Here is a 20,457-nt window from a genome sequence, read left to right as displayed (position 1 = left end):
TCTAGGTACAAAGCAATGCATCTAGACAAGCTGAATAAAAACAGCATATAATATTTCAACTTTTTATTTTTTTATGAGATGAAGCTCTGTACTTCAATGTAGAGAATATGACAGAAGTAGGTTCTGGTGATAAAAATACTCCTTAAAAAAAATCTTATTCACATTTCTGCTTCTCATTTTGATATACTGTTGTCCCCCCCAACCCCAGTCTCTGGATTTTCATGTGCAATGATAATGCCTGGAAACAACAAAAGCAACCTCGTTAGCTTTTTCTATTTGAGGATCAAGGGAATGGGAAGTTTTTAGGACAGACTTTCATTTCAGCTCTCAGGTAGATTTCACACATTTTGCGCAGTTTGAGAAAAGAAACCTGTTTCCTTTTAAGTTAGAAATTTTTCCAGCAGTACAGTGAGGCAGCAGCTGCTATGCCCCACCTCTGCCATCCTAACCATTCCTTTGTAGATACAATGGCTCACATAGGATCAGGCTTTCAGGCATTTTGCATTGATTTGTACTAAAACTGAATGGTAGATGTGAGCACTTTAAAACGAAAAGACTTTATTAGCAAGTTCTGAAGATCTCTGACTTGCTGCTTGAAGTCTTGCAGAGTTTACAATCGCTTGTCATGAATTGCCAAGGAGCTGAGTTCTTGCAAGCAGCTCTTTTCAAAATGAGTGCTGATGGCTCAAATCCTGGGAGTGCAAAAACCCCAGATAGTGATTTTGGGATCCCCAAGTTGCATCATAGGATCTAGGGAGCTTATCACTGGTGGTACAGTAGCTCTCTCTTTTCTCATTCTTTTCCCATTCTAAGAGCAGAACTTATCTTGATGACTAGAAGCCCCCCTTTCCTCCCAGAATTAAAAAATAAAATAAAAATTCAGGGGGAGGTGGCAGCTCAAGAAACACCCAATATCCATTTGGGAGAAGGGCAACATTTGCCAAAATGGCACCTCCGCAGAATGTGTCTGCCAATCAGTGGGCTGGGGAATTGCGGTTGGGTTGGTATGGTGGAATTTTCAGCCCAACTCTAGACTCAGGTCTTCCAAAATGCACTTTCTCTTCCTGACAGGCAAAAATTACCTTGCTGAATCAGACCAAAGGCCCATCTGCCCCGGCTTTCTTTGTCTAACAGTGATGACCATTGGAAGCGCATATGGATGGCTGATGGAAGCAGCAATTCCTTGCTATTTGGCATCCCCCCCCCCAACACATGAAAATGAGAACATGCATATTTTATTTAGCTAAAACTGGTGTTGTGATAAAAACCTTGCTGCTGAGACCCCTCATTTAATGGCTAATGAGTTTGACAGTTCTCTATGTCTGGAACAGTGATCAATCCAGCTAATGCAATTGGTATTTGCTGATGCTGATACTGATGCTTTCAGTCTGCAAACGATATACAGCTGATTATGTTTCCTCATTTGCGTTGCATTTCCTTTGCAGTGAATGAACGGGGAGGGATAATGTGATGGCAATGTAATAACATAATTTACTTAATTTCACCACGGTGGATAACAAGTTGAATAACATAGTTTTGGGTGCAAGATGAGCTGCAGCAGAATGGATACAGTGCTGCATGTAATGAATACAGGATGGGATGGAAAGCAATGCCTTCTTGCGTCATTACTGGCCACAGGATGCTGCTTGTTATAGGGGAAAATGGGAAATTGGGGTGGTGGGGAGGTAGAATGAAAGGAGACTTCAGCTTGCTTTCTGGAACCCTGAGCAGGTGCATACCATACTGCAGCATTTGATTTCAGGTTCCACTTGTTTGCAGAATTCTTAATAGCCTGTTGTATATTAATCATTGCTCATCTCATTATTTCTCAGGGAATGTATATCAAGTCAACGTATGACGGGCTGCACGTGATCACTGGAACGACAGAAAACGTAGGTTTTGTTCACTGTGATCATTTTCTTGATTCTTCTGTCTCCATAAGTTGAATGTTACAACTGTTTTACTGGGTATCCTCCACGGACAGAGTATTCTAGGATTTGCTTCATTTGTTTCAGTAAGACAAGAACAGGAAATGTTCCTGGCAAATTGTGCCTCATTATTTTTGCTCTCTCTAGTTATCTTCCATATGAAATACAGTAAATTCCACAAATAGCATCTATTTCCCTGAAAGAAAGAAAATCAAGGTTCTCAACAGTGCATAGACACTTCGTGCTCCCAGAGGTTGTAACAGACATTCCAGAGAAAAGAACCTTGCTATAATTATGATGTCTGGCCTAGATTTTTGAACTGCACTAAAGACAAGTCCTGGCACAGAGTCATAACATGGGAGGGTCCCCACACCTCATTCCCCAGTCAGCAATTGAGGAGTAGCAGGAAGAAGTATTCTGTTGTCACCTATGTTAGGTGTGGGGAAGATGGGCATTGTTTGGAGAAAATGGACCTAACCCATTCTAGCAGCAAAGATCCGGAAAACAGAATTTCCCTGTTAAGCAAGTTCTGTTGAAATACTGGAATACTGGATAGGTTAGTCATCCCATTTACAGTATTTCAAAGTGTGTACTTAAGCAGTCTACTCACAATCATTAGGAGTTTTCACAAACACACTGGAACAGAAAGCAGTTTCCTGGGGGGGGGGGGAGTATATATTGATGTTAAATGAGGGGGTTAGTTCAATTCTGAAAGATGATGGAATCAGGTTCTTGGTAATGGAGATGAAAATGAAGATTTAGTAATGGTCAGACCATACTTGGGACTTAGTTCATAATTCATAATTGTCCATTGCGGAAAGGAGCTTAGTTTGAGCCATGAAATCCTAAGTTAGCTACTTGTGATTGATGAGCAAAGTTCCCTTGCTTGCCATTTTGTTCATTAAGTTTTTTACATCCATCACTTTTTTGTCATTACCTAGATGTGAAAGTGATGATGGTGTACAAACTCTGAGCCAATTCACGCAACTCTAATGAGCCTGGATATATTTCACATCGGGTGGCCATTTGACAGACCTTGGGCCAGATCTGGCTTCAAAGCAACTTTATCTGCCCCTCTCCGCCTGATTACTATACCCAGTTTTAATCAAAGTGTGCCACTCCAAAAGGGGCTCCGTCATATTTCATAGGATCTGCATTGTACCCATGCTCTGAAGTTGCAGCTGTCAAATCTGCCTCAAATAGGTTTTTGAAAAAGCGGGTGTTGAGTCTTCTTTGCATCCTGTTGGTGGGTGATACTTAGCTGGTATAGAAACATATGGCCATGCCTATATTATGGAATGTCCTACATATGGCTACCAAATGGAGCATCTCTGCCATATCAGCATACCTAATCTCTGAGATCAGTTGGTGGGGGCTCTGTGCTTACAATGCTGCCAGTGAGTATTACTTGCTCTGCTCTGCTGGGACAGGCCCTTCTTGGGGATTGTACCCTGGGTGTGGAACTCTCTCCTCCTAGAAGTGCAAATGGCAATGACATCATTGGCCTTTCGTCATCTAGTCAATGAGTTGTTTAGCCTACCCATCCTATTCTGTTTTTTTTTTATTGTTTGCTTTGATTTTAAATTACATCTGTTTTTACATGTGTCTTTATTGGTGGAAACCATTTGCGACTTTTGATGTAAATCAGTCTAAAAACTGTATAGATAAATAAATTATAAATAAATATGGGGCTCCACTTCAGCCCCTCTCCACTGGCCTTCCATCATTTTGTGAAGACCTTTCTCTGCTGTATTTTGCTGAGCTGAACCTATTCTTCTAACACACTGAGATTTTGAGGAGTCTATTTTATCTGCGATTTTAATCTGGATTTTAACAGAGTTCTTGCAATTGTGATGATTTGCTTTTTAAATACATTTTGAGCCACCTTGAGTATGGGGGAATTTATTAATGTGCTTTGTTTAGAATGTTCAGTGACCACCCAGACAACAACATTTTCTAGGCAATTAATATACAAACTGAGACATAGTTAAAGCACATTTAAAACACAAAACACCAGCCACTTCAATTTCCTCACTAAAAACCAGCCCAAGCTGCATAACAGCATTTTTTTATATTAAAAAATGGAAAGATGGGGTGTAAATTATTTTAATAACATTTTTAATAACATTGCCCAGATACAGCACCAACAAAGTCTGGATTTTGAACTCTAAATATTCTACAAATCATGAATACTTGCTTAGGTTCCTTATGCATAATTCCTAATGCATAATTTGTTCTGATTTTGTCATAGTGGGGGATAACCTTTCCAACTGTTTAAAGATCTGAATGCCTGCTGTTTGATCTCTGGAAGTCCCGCTTAGATTAAATGGCTCTGTGATTTAGCCTGGCATAATCTGTGGGAGTTGAAAGTGACCCTCCAAGCCTCTCTGTCAAGCCCTCAGGAATCTCCCCAGGGCACACCTCCCTGGGCCAGACCCCCTCAGTGGTCCTGCTCCATGCCCTCTACTGTTGCTTTTGCCTGGCTGGATTTTGATAATGCCTATCTGGGTATGGGTATCTCTGAGTTGCATCTAGCTGCTCAGATGTAGCCCACTGTGCAAAGGTAAGAGTTACATCTATTGCTCTGCTCACATTTTGCCTCCAGCCCACTCCCAATTTTGCAGCTGGCTCCATCCACTGCAGTCGTGCAACCCATGGAAGATTGCCTGGGAGTGAATGGGAATCTCAGATTGAAGAAAAATTTCCCACCACAGTGTATAGGCCTGAAAAACAGCTTTCCTTTCCTTCTTAAAATAGTAATAATAATACCGGGGTGCTGTTGCCTTTTACCAAAAAATGCATACACACAATCCCCCCAATATAGATGTGCATAATATAGATAGCCTAGCACAGCCCTAACCCATTCAGCACATTGACAGAATCTGAATCTGTTGACTGCCCATTGTCTGGGAAGCCCAGTTTGCAGCCAAACTAGCCTTCTCACTACTTCTCTGTTACATTTCCAAAAGTGGCTGGATGAACTTTAACTGGAGTGTCTTTGTGGGGGAGTAGGGGAGAGTGACACACCTTTGGCCCTTCAACTGACATGGCTCTTTTGAACCACAACTCCCATCAGTCCCATTCTGGTTGGATTGATGGGAGTTGTAGTCGAAAACAGCTGGATGGCACCAGGATGGTGAAGGCATAGCAATATCTTTATTGGTGATAATAGATCATTAAACTCGCTTTTAATTGAACCTCCTGCCATTTGTGTCTCCTCCACTCCCCTGCTTACCTACCCACCCACCCACCCGCAATTTCCAATTTTTAATCTCACTGCAATTGCTATAGAGTTCTGTTTCAAAGCCTTGAGCTTAATGAAGCATATTTGGGTCCAGGAAATTAGGTGGGCTTATAAAATAGTCATATGTAATTAAGCTGAGGAACCGTGCTAACTAGAGATGGGAAAAGTCCATTTAGTTCAAGCACTCAATCCTTCCCTATTAGCTAGGACTATACCCACTAGTGTTCTGGGCCATTTAAAATCAGCTAAACTGAAACCATTAAAAGTGACGTTGAGGAGGCAAAGCAGTAAAGAAACTACTTGTGCATCATGATAGCCCAGAAAACATTACGTGATATGGCTTAAGACCCCATACATTAGGGTTTCAGAACTGCCAACCTGTGGGCCAGATGTTGTCTGCAGAATCTTAGGGACCTCACAGGTAATCTTTCAGGGGCCTCCCCTGCTTAACCCCACCCCCATCTTCAGGCCCTCCCACAGGTCCAATCCCCGCCACAGCTGCACCTTCATCTCAGGATGGGGCAGGGGTGGCGTGAGGTTCCACAAACGCTGCTCCTAGACAAGAACCCCTCCCCTGCCTTGGAGCTAAGCTGACATGTCTCATTTGGCCCTTAGAAAGCAGAGTATTATCTCTTCAAATGAAGAAGAGAAGAGTGGCCATTTATGCATCGTTTAAAAACAACAAGAGGGCACAGATTTGCATTAAAAATGCATATGCTAGTTTGTATGCATAAATGTAAATTTAGAAATAATGGTTATGATTTAAATAGAAAGACTGTGGGTTGTGGCACACTTACTTCTACTCTGAGTAGACTCATTTAAATTAATAGACCTAAGGTAGTGATTTTTGTTAATTAAAATGGATCTACTTCTAAGTAAAAGTAGCATTGGCTACAACCCCATGATTCAAGTAGGACTCAAACAGGGCAGTACATCATGGAGAAAGATAATATGACTACCGTAGGTCCCACGTGTGCCTGCCCAGTCTGCAGTCTAGGTGGTCACTGTTGGTGGGCAAGTTCAAGGTTCCTGCTCTGCCTTCTTAGGTTTGAGCCAGATTTGGACCAGATAAAAAACTCCCTCCAATTGAGGGCTGCCTTCTGACAGCCCTTGAAACAGACTCCTCTGTAAGGTAGGACACATGGCCACTGTAGGAGGAATAACACAGTTTCAGATGAGAAAGCCTTAAACAATTTGTATTGCTTGTGGAACTCTGATTGTTAGGAAATGGAAGAGAGATTATTTGCCTATTATATTGTCTTCACAGATGTCTCTAAAATCTATTTAGAATAAATTGTGGCAATTATTCTAATTCAGCAACAAAACACGCACACTAATTTTATTGTGATATTTATATCGCATCATATCCATGACAATTTGGTAGACCTTGCAAAGCGTTTATCCCTCCCTTCTTTTTCCCCTCTCTCCATTTGCCTCCCTTCTTTTTCCTATCCTGAAGATAACTTAAAGGAAATAGAGGCTTATATAAGAAAGAGACTGGTGCCCTGATTGAGCTAGAAAGGGCTCAGAAAACTCCTATGATGAGGACTGAAGGAGACTTTTTAGCACAGAAGCCAGGAAGGTCCACATTCCCTTCTGGGTAACCTTCAGGAGGCCGCAAAAGAGGCAAAAGCTACCTGCAATTTTGCCTTTGCACAGTGGGCTTTGTTTCTGCAGACACTCTCATGCCCCTTTCTATCCTCCATCCAAGCAAACAAGAGTCGTTATCAGAGTTCAGGGATGCATTCCAGCCCGACAAAAGCATGGTAAGAGGCCTGGCCTGAGGAGAGTTCCAAAGGCCAGTCAAAGAAGCTACGAGGGCCATATGTGGCCATCAGGACTGAAGTCTCCTATCCCCAAGATAGCAACTTGAACATAGCCAGAACAAAGCCAGAAAGTAACCTTGGTGGGATGGCAGGAGGAAATGAATCAGTTTTATAAAACTGTATGGATGCCTTTCTCCGCACACTCCCCTGTTCCAAGATGCAAATAAATAAGTTAATGAAAGAGCAGGACAGAAGTATCCAGTGGTTTCTTCCCCAAAGGGAACTGACCCTGTGAAAAGCAAGGGTCCTGAAACTTTCCACTGCTTGAGGAAGCACGCAAATGTTCTCAGCAAGCTAATGCAAGGGCTTGGCCTGCCTTTCTATCCTCGTCTGCCAGCTGCAGGGTAGCTGGCCACTGATGGACTCTAATGGACTCTAATGCTGATAGATTTTTAAATGCTGTTCATTGACAGGATGAAAGGCTGTGCACACGCTGCACTAAACCCACCCCACATCCTATGCCAAGCTAACAACTCTCACCCCCCCGCAAATGTTACAGCCGGAATAAGTTTTGCATGTCAAGCTAATTTGACGGTGTTGTCCATTTTCATAGAAGGCACATGTTGACTCATAGAATCAGAGTTGGGACCCTGAGGATCATCTAGTCCAGCCCAAATACAGTATGCAGCTGTCTGATGTGGGGGGTAGAACCTGCAGCCTTGGCATTGTCAGCACCTTGCTCTAACCATTTCGTAGAATTGTTTCTTTTTTTACTAGCCATAACTACAGAGGCCACAGCTATACGTAATGCCAAACCACAGTCTACAAACATGGTCTACAAATTACCATGGTTTGACATTATTTGCATGACCAGAGCCCAGCTTCCATTGGAGGCATTTGAACAAAGAAAGGACGTTCCACCTGGGCCAGTGCCGCCCGTCTGACCTCTCCAGGAAGAGGCAGAAGCTTCACACAGCTAATTGTCTCTGTGACCAATAACTGCCTTCTTCCTCCCCACCTCCTTTCTGACATTGTAATATACCGCCATATCGCGAAGTTTAGCTGGCAATATATTACGATGTTGGAAAGCAGATATCACCCAGACCTAGTCCTGGTGGGTCTCATTGGGCCCACTGGCCCCTCTGCTCTCTCCGGACAAAGTTAATATGTGAACCACTTTAGACACTCAGTGCTCTTAGCTATTAGTATTAAGATGAGGTCTGGAGGGCTGTTTTGCCGTTCTTTTTTATTGAGTTCTGTCTGCAGGCATATTTGCAATTAAAAACCTCAAATGAAACCTAGATGGGGAGATAGAACACATCCAGGAAGTAGCAAGAAGCATCTTCTGAAGCATGACACATTGTCCCTGCTCTTGGTTGAAGTGCACTGTGCTTTTGCTTACCTAGGTAAAGAGCAAATTTTATTGCTGCTTAGAAACATTATCCCCAGGTCTCAGGCAGGGATTTTGATGGAAGGTTGTTGGGTCTTTTTTGTTTTCTTAGGCTAGTGGAAAATGCTAGTAGGAACGAGCCTGGCACTATTACCAGTGATCAATCTGAAGGGGGGAGAACAGCTGAGCCAAGCTGATCCATGCCTTTTGGGTAGAAAAACAGCAATAAAATGGTGGATGAGTGCAGATCAAGGCGGCTAGAGTAGGGTGAATGCTTTTCATGAACAAGATCCTAGGTGCAACTCCTAATATCTCTAGGTTGGGCTGGGAGAAGACCCTCTCCACCTGAAACCTTGAAGAGGCACTGTCAATCGCTGTAGGCGATGCTGTCAAAGATCAAGCTGTCAGTAAATCACACCATTCAAAGTTGAAGTTAACTCTTTATTAGCAGAAACACCATCTCCACAGACTTGACAGGGTGTCAGGCCTAATGAGTGCAGCAGCTCATCCCCCTGAATCAATTGCCAAGACTGATTCATGAAGTCCCTGCCTCCCCACAGCTATCTAAGCCCCTTCTTCTCCAGGGGTTTTTCTAAGCAATTGGGGGCTGTGCTTGTGTGCAGCCCGCTGCTGCTCTGCCTGTTTCAGCTCTCTTCTGGTTTTGGGAGACAAGGAGGGATGAGAGCTTGTTGCGGCAGGAGGGAGAGACATCTGTGACTCTTCTCCAGCCTGACTAATCTCTGCCTCTTGGCCTCCCACTCTCCAGCTTCAGCTTCTTCCTCTAATTCTGGACTTCTCTCTTCCACTAACTCTCCCAGCTCACTAAGCACCTTTTCAGCTTCTGGCACTTCCTCTTCCCAGTCTTCTCCCTCATCTGCCTCTGAGCACTCATTGTCATCCCATCACCAGCCCCTGGACTCAGCCTTCTCCCCTTGGTGGTTCACCAGTTGCTTCCTCCCACCATTCCTCTGTGTCTAATTAGTCCATGACAGTGCTGAACTAGATGAACCAATTGGTCTGATCTGGTATAAGGCAGCTTCCAAGTTTCCTAAGATCAGTGCATTTCTTTATTTAAAGTATTTATTTGTTTGCTTTTATAAGAACATCTTATAAACTACTAACTCTCAAAGCAAAATACTATGTTAGTGTATAACAATATCAATTATACACCATAGAATTACAAAATCATAAAATGCATTTTTATGCTGTAAACTGCCCCGAGATCTTCGGAAGAAGGACAGTATGTAAATTTAATAAATAAAATAATATATCCTGGAGGGAAGGAGGGGTGCAAATGTGATAAATAAACACACGGGCAGTGGTAAAGATCATTTCAGCAATAACCAAGTAATAAAGAGCTTTTGAATAAAGTGCTATTTTAATGATGGCAGGGGGAACAAATGATTGTGGAAGCCTTGAATCAGCACACATCTACATTTTGAAGCAAAGAAATAGCCCTTGTGTCAAGATAATAATTTTCTTTATAGCGTCAAAAGCTTTATATGTTAAAGAAAAAGAAAAGAAAGATGCCAGCAGCAGGCTTTCACTTTCTTCATTATATTTTAATCTATTCCAGTATTATAAATCCATGATTAGTAAGGGGGAGACAGGCTGGAAAGAAGCACCACAATGCCAAGGATGTCGGCTGTTTTTTGCGGGGGAGGGAGTGGGTGGGTCAAAGTCTACATGAGAGAAAAAGAAAGGAAATGGAAAGAAATAGGCAATGTGGTTTGGGAGGGCCATAGCCTAACAGGTCCCACTTCCAGTCCCTGGCCTCTCTAGGAATGTCCCTTGCCTGGAATTCTGGAGGGTCCCTGGTAGAATTATAATGGGTCTGACCCATTATAATGCAGCTTCCTAAGTTCCTGACCCATTTTGATTGTGGCTTCTCAGCCTGAGGTTTTAATCCTTACGCAGGCAAAAGCCCACAATCCTAGCTTCTGGTTCTCAGAAAGGGTAAACAAACACAGGGGTACAGAAGATTTAAAACATGTAAACCTAAAACCTGATGCATGTTTATCAGCCAGAGTAAAGAAAGACAAGCATGTCTTCTTAACTGTCCCAAAATAACTTTCTCCATACTTTCTCAGTATTTTTGGGAAAGGGTCCATGCCAGATGCTAGATGAAGTTATTTCTAAACCATCCTATTATTGCCCGATATTTGAGTTTTGTCCTCGTTTTGCAGCCACCAAGAAACCCTTTGTCACACCTTCCTTCCAGTGAAGAAATGCAATTTCCTTTGCAATCTTCCCCCACCTACCCCCATTCCTCTGCCATTAATTATATATGGAAGGGTTATCATAGCTCAGTGGCAGAACATCCACTTTGCGCGCAGAAGACCACCAGTTCAATCGGTGACACTTCCAGGTAGATCTGGGAGAGAACCCTGCCTGAAACCCTGGAGGGATACTGCCACTCACTGTTGACAATACAGAGCTAGATAAACCAAAAGGTCTGCCTCAGGCAACTTCCTATGTTCCCATGTGCCCTGTTGCCTTCTGAGCAGGCCAGTTACTTTGGTAGGTTGGGTTTTTGAACCTTGCCTTACCTAGGCAGACAAAAAGAAGTATAAGGCTGTCAATGACTGCTGCCCACTATGGCTTTATTCTACCTTCACCAGCAGAGGCAGTATGCCTCTGAATGCCAATTGCTGGGAACTACAAGTGGTTCCGGGACGCGGGTGGCACTGTGGGTTAAACCACAGAGCCTAGGACTTGCTGATCAGAAGGTTGGTGGTTCGAATCCCCACGAGGGGGTGAGCTCCCGTTGCCCGGTCCCTGCTCCTGCCCACCTAGCGGTTCAAAAGCACGTCTTAGTGCAAGTAGGTAAACGGCGTTTCCATGCACTGCTCTGGTTCGCCAGAAGCAGCTTAGTCATGCTGGCCACATCACCTGGAAGCTGTAAGCCAGCTCCCTCGGCCAATAAAGCGAGATGAGCGCCGCAACCCCAGAGTCAGCTACAACTGGACCTAATGGTCAGGGGTCCCTTTACCTTTACCTTACAGGTAGTTAGTGGTTAGTGTTGCACTCATGTCCTGCTTGTGGGCTTCCCATAGACATGTGGTTGGGCTACTGTGAGAACAGGATGTGGAGCAAGATGAGCCTTTGACCTCATCCAACAGGGCTGTTCTTAGGTTAATACAGATTTTTACTTTTTTGTTTACAGCTAGCTGTGCCCTGGCTTGCTCAAGCATCTGGTTTCTGACAAGTGCAATAAAATCCTGCCACTTTCCTTAAGTGTCTTCTTTAGTTATACCCTTCTGGTGTTTGGATATACTTTACAGTATTTTCCAGATCCAGGAATCTGCCATGAACTCCAGCCAAAATCAATTGTACACTATCTTATTACAGAATCCCCACCTCCACTGCCGTTTTTGCTACCGAAAGCAACATACTTTATTAAAAGAAAAATAGGAGGAGGAATAGGGAAGGTGGGAGAGAAGAAGAAGAAGAAGCATCTTTTGTTAAAGAGCTTATAAATGTTTTAATAGGAGAAATTTGTCAGTCGACGACCAAATGAAAGCCATAAATCTTTTAGTGGTGAATGTCCCTCATCTTTGGGGCTGCTGTTCAGCAAACATAAGGAAGTGGGACACACCCACAGCTTGCCACTTCGTTTCTGCTTGAAATGCTCAGTGAAATAAAAGCAACATCAAAGATGTTTCATTCCTAGTACTTCAACCAATTGATTTGGCTTCTCTTTTGAAGGAATAATTGACCCCAGCCAAGATGTAATTGAAAAAGATACCAGGAAAAGCTGGGTCAGAGTCAAGAGATGGGGAGGGCAGGGAAGAGAGAGGCAACTTGAAAAACAAGCCTAGCCTGAACCTTTGCAGCTTCTTTTGGAAGAGATCTAAGGGAGAGTTCATACATATTCATGGGGAATGAGACATAATGGATCAAGCATCATCACAGCAGACAGCTGCTTCACACATGCATGCATCTATCTTGCTTGATTTCTCTATGCTTAATAAGTGCCAGTTGAATGTGGGAACTGTTGTAATATCATGTGTTTGGGCTGATTAGAAAATTCCATCTCTGGTGCAGGGCTGGATCCACGCAGGAGGGGGAAGGGGCCACAGTTCAGTGGTAGAGCATCTTACTTGCATGCAGTAGTCCCCAGGTTCAGTCCCCATAATCTCCAGGAAGGGTAAGAGCTGCAGCTCATAATAAGTATCTACCTTGCGCTGTGGTCTAAACCATCAGACTTCTTGGGCTTGCCGATCAGAAGGTTGGCAGTTCGAATCCCCGCGACGGGGTGAGCTCCCGTTGCTCGGTCCCTGCTCTTGCCCACCTAGCAGTTCGAAAGCACGTCAAAGTGCAAGTAGATAAATAGATACTGCTCCGGCGGGAAGGTAAACGGCGTTTCCGTGTGCTCTCTGGTTCGCCAGAAGCAGCTTAGTCATGCTGGCCACATGACCCGGAAAACCTGTCAGAGGACAAACGCCGGCTCCCTTGGCCAGTAAAGCGAGATGAGCGCCACAACCCCAGAGTCGTTCGCGACTGGACTTAACTGTCCAGAGGTCCTTTACCTTTTACCTTGCATGTAGAAAATTCTAGGTTGAATACCTGGCATTTGCAGATAGGGTGAGGAGAGAACCCTGTCTGCAGTCTTTGGCAGCTGTTGTTAATCAGTGTAGACAATACAGAGCTAGATTTACCAACAGCCTGACTCAGCAGAAAGTAGCTTCATATGTTCCAGTGTTCCTACAAAGTCTCCGTTAGGGCCCCCATCCTATGACAGTGCCCCCCCAGCCACTGTTTCTGTTCCACTGCTTATAATCTTTGCTAAAAGTGGCTTTATTTGTCCCACTGTCCATTGAGGCAAAATTATGTAACTTATGTAATTAGGTCATATAAATTATGTTGCCACTACATTATTCCACTCCCATTTGTTTCAATGCAAAGGAAATGCAATGCAAATGTAGCAGAGGGAGGAAGTCATCAGTTATATCTAAATTTTATGATACAGTTCTCCAACCATGTTTACAAGAATGCACATTTATGAGGAAACTGCATAAAACCATATAGAACATTGAAAATAACATACGAAAATGCATTATAGTAGGAGAAGTTGCTTGCCAAAATGTGTACATTAGTCAAAACTGCATATAAAAATGCCTTCGTTGGGAGAAATGTGCATTAAAGTGCTGATGAATTTTCATGAGGGTTTAAAAATGAAACAAAACCTGTAAATCTTTGCAAAACATGGAGAACTGAGTTTAAGATTGGGGGAAATGAGAAACAGAGAGAACCAAAACTGATAGACTCTTCCCTCCCCAGTCCTCACACATTCCTTTTGAAAGCCTGAAGAGGGCTTAAGAGTGTCACTTTGTAAAGAATGAATCAATATTATCTTGGTGCCAGACAGAATTATGCCATGGACTAGAATTGTAATAGTACAGTTGCAAAGTGTGAAGAATTCCACCCCTGGGTTTTCCCATTGTCAAGCTTCTCTCTCTTTCCCCCACCATTCTCTTGCCTTTAGTCTCCAGCAGACCAGTGCAAGAAAATCCATGCAGGGGACGAAGTGATCCAGGTCAACCATCAAACTGTGGTGAGTACTTTTCCAATTAATCCGAGTGTCTCTATTCATCTCCACCTGGCTGCATTGTTCACCACCTTTCAGATATTTCTGACAGCTCCCATCAGTCCCAACCATCACAGCCAACTGCACCGTCTGGGACTGGTGGGCATTGTACTCCAAAACACCTAGAGGGCACTAGGTTGGTGAAGGCTGGTATAAAGATGCCCCCTTGTTAGCAACACCAGCTTATTGCAAATGCTTATTTAGAGTTGCTATCCTTAGGCACTATTTCTGCTGCGAATTTGTCCTGACGTTGCTGGGGGAAAGTTTGAAATATATTGATTTGTCTTTTTTGCCAAAAGGAATGCATACTCAGGCTTGATTCGGAACAAAGGCTCTTGGCAGAGGGAGGGGATAAAGCCTTTAATGTTTTAATGTAAGCAGGAAGTGCCAGGTAAGAGTATCTTTCCCTGTGAGCCATTACCAACCAATGGCAACCCCTTCTGGGTTTGGGACCATAGCTCGGCGCTTTGCAGGCAGAAGTTCCCAGCATTTCCATTTAAAGTGACAAGGAAGCAGGCAATGTGAAAGGTCTTTTCCATTTGGGGAAGGGGGCCATAGCTCATTGGTAGGGCAATTACTGGTTGGACTGGGGAAGACTCTCTGTCTGAAACATGGTGGAGCTGCTGCCAGTCTGTGTAGGCAGTCCTGAGCTAGATGGACCAGAGGTCTGGCTCAGTGGAAGGCAGCTTTCTATATACCTATATACCTATATTGCAAATGGTCTCACCTGGTGTAAGGCAGCTCTCTGCTTTCCTGATATCTATGGAGCAAGGTATGTTGCTCTAGGGTTACAGAATCAAAGGGAAGCGCATCCCGGAGTGTGTCAAGGGGCCAAGGGCCAGTGAGAGGCTACACCCCAACCTATGGCAAGGGGGAGACTAACCTGTCCCAATCTGTCGTCCCAAGAATGAGCAGCTGTAGGGAGCTTGCTTCCCCCCACCCATCTCACTTCATGAAGGAACACTCTACTCTAACCACCTGTTACTGGAAGGGAGGCATGTTCTGGCCTGTGCCACCAGCCATGTGACTCTTGGCCACAAATAGGCTGACCCCCTGCCTCCCAAGAAGTGCATCATGGAAAAAGCCACATCCATTGCATAACAAAGGACCAGCTGCTCCAGTGCTTGCATTCCTTTCTCCTCCACGGTTCTTTTCCCTTTTACGTCACGTCCATTAGATTGTGAGCCTGTCTCTGCTCAGGGCAGAGACTGTCTTCACTTTTGTACCATGCTAACAAAATGGTGAGCAATTTAGAGGTGTTTAATAATACTATTGTTGCAATTGCACTGTTTACTGCCATATAAACCTGCCTGATAATTAAGATCTTCCTTGGAGTCTCTTCTCTGCATTCCCCTGTCTTCAGATAAGACTTGTAGAAGTGACTGGAACAGGGCCTTTTATGTGGTGGTGCCCTGCTTCTAAAACTCCCCAAACAACAATATTTTCCTGGTTCACCTCTTGGTAGATTTTGGTGGATTTTCATGTTTGCCCACGCTGTTGTCTTTGGTGCTATTGTATATTTAAATCCGGTTATTACTTATTTTATACTCTGAGATATATTTTTCTATTTTGGTGATTTGGATTATTGGCTCTATGATTTAAAAAAAAATCTTTGTTTTACAAGCCGCCTGTGTTGAGCAATAATGTTTGAAGAAGTACAAACAATAAGTACATATTAAAACTAAACTGAAGTTGAATTTGTCAGGGCAGATTTGGTTTTGAATAACCTCTGCTTATGGGATCTCAACTTGGCCCTGGATGTTACAAGAAGTGCCAACTAGAGGTGTGGTATTTTCTGAAAAGCTCCGTGCTGCTGTTATCTGCAGGGATTTTTTCTAATTTTCATCTTGTTCCTTGATCTCAATGAGAAGTGAGGTATTATTATTTTTTACCAGTTTCACTAAAAATGTAAGCAATTCTTACATAATATGTACAGCATTATATACTGTAAAAAGTATGTTATTATGCGCACATACTCTCCAGGTTTCCTTAATTAACCAGCACATAAACAAATAAATACAGCAACATATATAACTATATGAAATTACCCATTAATACAATGTATTAATACTTTGCAGAAATATAATACAGCATAGAGCTTGACTCTTCCATGCATATTAATGTATATGTTAATGTATTTTATATGCAGAATGCACATGATATATATTTTTCTGTGTGTAATTTTGCATTACTCACACAGAATCAGGCAAGTGTGGCTTGGGTGTAAAGTGTGCTCTCTGCATAAGAGGCAGTCTAGTGTGGGCTAGGCTTAGCCAGGTTAGAACTGCCATATTATATGTATAGTCCACTTTAAAACAATTTTCTCCTCCACCCATAGTGCTGTCAACATGCATGAAAAGGGACTCAATCCTCTTTAGGAAGCATTGCAAGACAGATACCCATGCAGGCTGTTTGGAAGCCTAGTTCAATTTTCTAAAAATCTGCGGGTGGCTCTGCTGTATTACATTAGGGTTTTATGCTGTCCAGCAAACTGTGGCCAACAAGGAGCAGCCATTTGCTTCTGGTAGCTCATGAGCAAGTCATAAAGGCTACCTCTGTTATTTAATGACATCTACTACAAAGAGGTGTGCTGCCCCCATATGTGAGCATTGTTAAGATCATCCACAGAAACCTTCTTGTTAGTTCTGAATCCATATTTGGCTGGGACAAAGAGGAAGGGAATTTTCTTTGGCCTCACCCAGTTTTTGATACCCTTCCTTAGAGCGGTTTGCCTAGGCCCTTCTGTATTTGCTTTCCACCACAATGCAACCTTCTTTGGCTTTTAGGGGCTGGTTCTTTACAGTGGTGCCTCGCAAGACGAAATTAATCCGTTCCGCGAGTCTCTTTGTCTTGCAGTTTTTTCGTCTTGCGAAGCACGGCTATTAGCTGCTTAGCGGCTATTAGTGGCTTAGCGGCTATTAGCGGCTATTAACGGCTTAGCAGCTATTAACAGCTTAGCGGCTTTAAGAAAAAGGAAACAAACTCGCAAGAACTCGCAAGACGTTTCGTCTTGCGAAGCAAGCCCATAGGGAAATTCGTCTTGCGGAATGACTCAAAAAACGGAAAACTCTTTCGTCTTGCGCGTTTTTCGTCTTGCAAGGCATTCGTCTTGCGAGGTACCACTGTATTTTCTCTTTTCAATTGCTTGCCTACCATCATAATTATGCAGAGTCCCTCTTTTTTTATCCTGACTTCTCTTAATGTTTTATGACGCTTTTGACTGCTGGATTTCATTGCTGTTCTTTCATGTCTGTACAGGGCTGATTGTATTGTGTTGTATGTTGCAAAGTTTGTTTGTAAGATTCCTTGAACTATGGCGAAAGGTGGATCTTAAATGTTTGCTTGCTTGCTTCAGTTTGTGTCTCACCTAATACAAATATTCTCTAGGCTAGTAGTCCTCAACTCATCTTTAACCAAAACATACGTTTGGGAACCAATTTCTTTGTTACTGTTATTAATAATAATACTTGCATACTGTTATTAATAATACTTGTACACTGCTTTATATTTCAGTAAATGCATATGTGGTTTACATATATCAACCAAAATCAATATATTTGTGGTAGTGCTGCTTAGATCAGTCTGTGATCCAGTGCTAGATCCCAAACTACCAATTGAGGACTAATGCTCTAAGCCAGGGGTTCCCAAACTTGGGTCTCCAGCTGTTTTTTGTCTACAACTTCCATCATCCTTAGTTAGCAGGGCCAGTGGTCAGGGATGATGGGAATGGTAGGTTGTTTTTAAAAACAAAAACACAGCTGGAGACCCGAGTTTGGGAAGGCCTTCTCTAGGCTACAAACCAATAAGAAAGACAAAATCGTAATATACAGCATTTCAGTAAAAACATAAATCAGTAACGGGGAAATAATAAAAAGAGGGGAATTGAAGGAATTCCCCTGCCTTTTTCAAAAGTCAAAACAGATTTGCCCATGTTTTAAAATACCCCCCCCCCCATTTTATCCAAGTGGGAAGGGAAATAAGTACTTAAGCTCCAAGAGGGGCATACCAACCCCTTCTCATTCTGGGAGCATATTAGGGGAAGAGGAAGAGCCACACCCAGATTGCTAGTGAGAGCCAATGTGGTATAATTGTTACAGTGCTGGGTTATTATTTATATGCCGCCCATCTGACTGGGTTGCCCCAGCCACTGTGTACAGTTCCGACAAAATATCAAAAACTCAATAAGAGCTCAAACATTTAAAAAAACTTTCCTGAACAGGGCTGCCTTCAGATGTCTTCCAAAAGTCATATAGTTGTTTATCTGTTTAGCATCTGATGGGAGGGTGTTCCTCAGGGCGGGCGCAACTACTGAGAAGGCCCTCTGCCTGGTTCCCTGTAAAGTCACTAAGACTTGGGAGAGCCACTTTCACATCCTCACTCAGCCACAAAACTCACTTAGTGACTTCAGCCCTTCACTGCCTCTCAGCCTATCCTTCCTCAAAGGGTGGCTGTGAGGATAAAACATGTAAGATGTGGTGCAGGGGAACCATACATAGTACCTGGATCTCCTTGGAGGAAAGGTGGGGTACCTGGAGGTGGAGGGGCAACTGCAGGGGTTTCCCTGACTGCAAGGAGGAGGCCACTGTGAATGGATGTCCTGCTGTGCCCACAGCTGCCACACACCCCACCTGCCTGTGGTCTCTCCTATGATCCTTGTGCTCCCCCCGGATTTATGGGATTGAAGCATCAAAACCAACACAGCATAAAAATCCTGTACAGGGAGATGCAGTCAGACAAATTCCATCAACCCATCAAATAGTTCAAATGCACACATTTGGTTATAATGGCTAATAGCTATTTGATTGATCTACCCCACATGAGTTGTTAGGGGTGGGCACTGAAAAACAAACCCACTATCTCATAATGTTGTCTCACAACATGGCTGTAGGACATGTTTTGGTGTCATCATGTTGGGGAATCCAGCTGAGAAGATCTTCCCAACCTAATGGCCATATTCTCTCCAGGGGCTAACAAGTGAGATAGGGACCAGCCACTATGCAAAAATGTCTGCATGAAAAGGGAGTTAATCCTCTTTTGGAAGCATTGCAATACAGATAATCCATGCAGACTTTTTGGAAGCCACATTTAGTTTTCTAAACCGACTGTACATTTCTAACATTGCTTGTATGTAATGTGTGGAATACGCATATGTCATATTCCGTAGACTATATAGAATATACCTGTGTATATTCTATAGACTATATACAAGCAATGCTAGAAGGAATGTGGAAGAACAGAAATACAACATTCCCAGAAAGAAAAAAACAAAATAACTAAGGCAAAACGGATACTGCAGAGCTGGAAAGGTTCAGAAAAGGACATGTTAAATGATTGAGGGGTTGAAGCAACTCTCTTCCGAGAAAAGTGGCAACGTTTAGGGGTTTCTTCATTTAGAAAAATGTGGGGGCATGAAAGAGATAAAAGTGTACATTGTGTGAAGAAAGTAGAAGGGAAAAAGGCTTTTCTTCCTATCTCATAACAGTAGAGCTTGGGGACATGCAAGCAGAATGCTGGAAGATCCGGGACAGATAAAAGAAAGTGCATTTTACATGGCATATAGTTAAACTGTGAAATTAGCTCCCACAGGAGGCAGTGATGGCCACCCACTTGGATGGCTTTGAAATATTAGATTCATGGAGGTAAAGCCTAGTAAACACAACGGCTATGTCCTCTGAATACAGGTTGTTGGGAATTGCAGGTGAAAAGAGTGCTATTGCATGCAGGTCCTGCTTATGGGCTCACTAAGGGCATCTGGTTGGCCAATGAGAACAGAGTACTGGGCTAAGGCCTTTGTCCCGATACTGCTGGGATTTTCTTACATACTTAAAGTGTTTTGTTTTGTTTTTTAAGTCTTGAATCACACCACAGCCATATGTGTGCTGGGATACAAGTTACTTTGCACCTGAAACTTCCAGTTTGGGGTTTCTTACCTTATCTTTTCTGTTGTGACCCAGGAGACTTAATTTAGCCTCCAAACTGTTCTGCCCTTTAAATTAAGGAGCCACTCAACACACTTATTTCTAATTAGTTGCACAAATGCTACTTTCAGTAAGGTAAGAACTGTCTGTAGAAATATCAGAGCCTTATGTTCAGCTTCAACTTCAAGAGTACAAAAGTAGATTTGCTAATTAAATCAACTGTGTGGGGCGGGGTGCACTAATCATAAATTGGAATACTTATATCAGTTTATCAGAGAAACTGATTTAAGTCCAACCTCATACAATGCAGGAATCTCAACTAAAGCACCCATAGCCATCCAACCTCTGCTTATAAACCTCCAATGAAGGAGAGACCACCACCTTCTGAGGGAGTCCATTCCACTGCCAAAGTTCTTTCTGATGTTTAGTTGGAATCTCCATCATCATCATCATTATTATTATTAAATATTCTAACTTGAGCAGGAGAAAACAAACTTGCTCCATCCTCCATGCGCCAGCCTGTTAGATATTTGAAGATGAAATGGGAGTGCCTGATCACCTCATCTGTCTCCTGAGAAATCTCTATGTGGGACAAGAAGTTACAGTTAGAACTGGATATGG

At 43.0% G+C, this 20,457-nt stretch overlaps 1 protein-coding gene across 4 annotated transcripts in view; it reads left to right on the top strand.

The window, feature by feature from the left end:
* Positions 1–20,457, top strand: part of LOC309524077 (connector enhancer of kinase suppressor of ras 2-like) — a 320,117-nt gene that overhangs the window by 168,151 nt on the left and 131,509 nt on the right. For all 4 annotated transcript variants that reach the window (XM_082208459.1, XM_082208458.1, XM_082208457.1 and 1 more), the window contains 2 exons: positions 1,833–1,892; positions 13,817–13,885. In XM_082208459.1, the coding sequence (XP_082064585.1) occupies positions 1,833–1,892; positions 13,817–13,885 (129 nt within the window). The remainder of the gene's footprint in view (positions 1–1,832; positions 1,893–13,816; positions 13,886–20,457) is intronic.

Source organism: Podarcis vaucheri, assembly GCF_965113315.1.
Source record: "Podarcis vaucheri genome assembly, chromosome: Z".
Classification (NCBI taxonomy): Eukaryota; Metazoa; Chordata; class Lepidosauria; order Squamata; family Lacertidae; genus Podarcis; species Podarcis vaucheri.
Note: the sequence above shows the minus strand (reverse complement) of the source record. Positions and strands in the feature narration are given on the sequence as shown.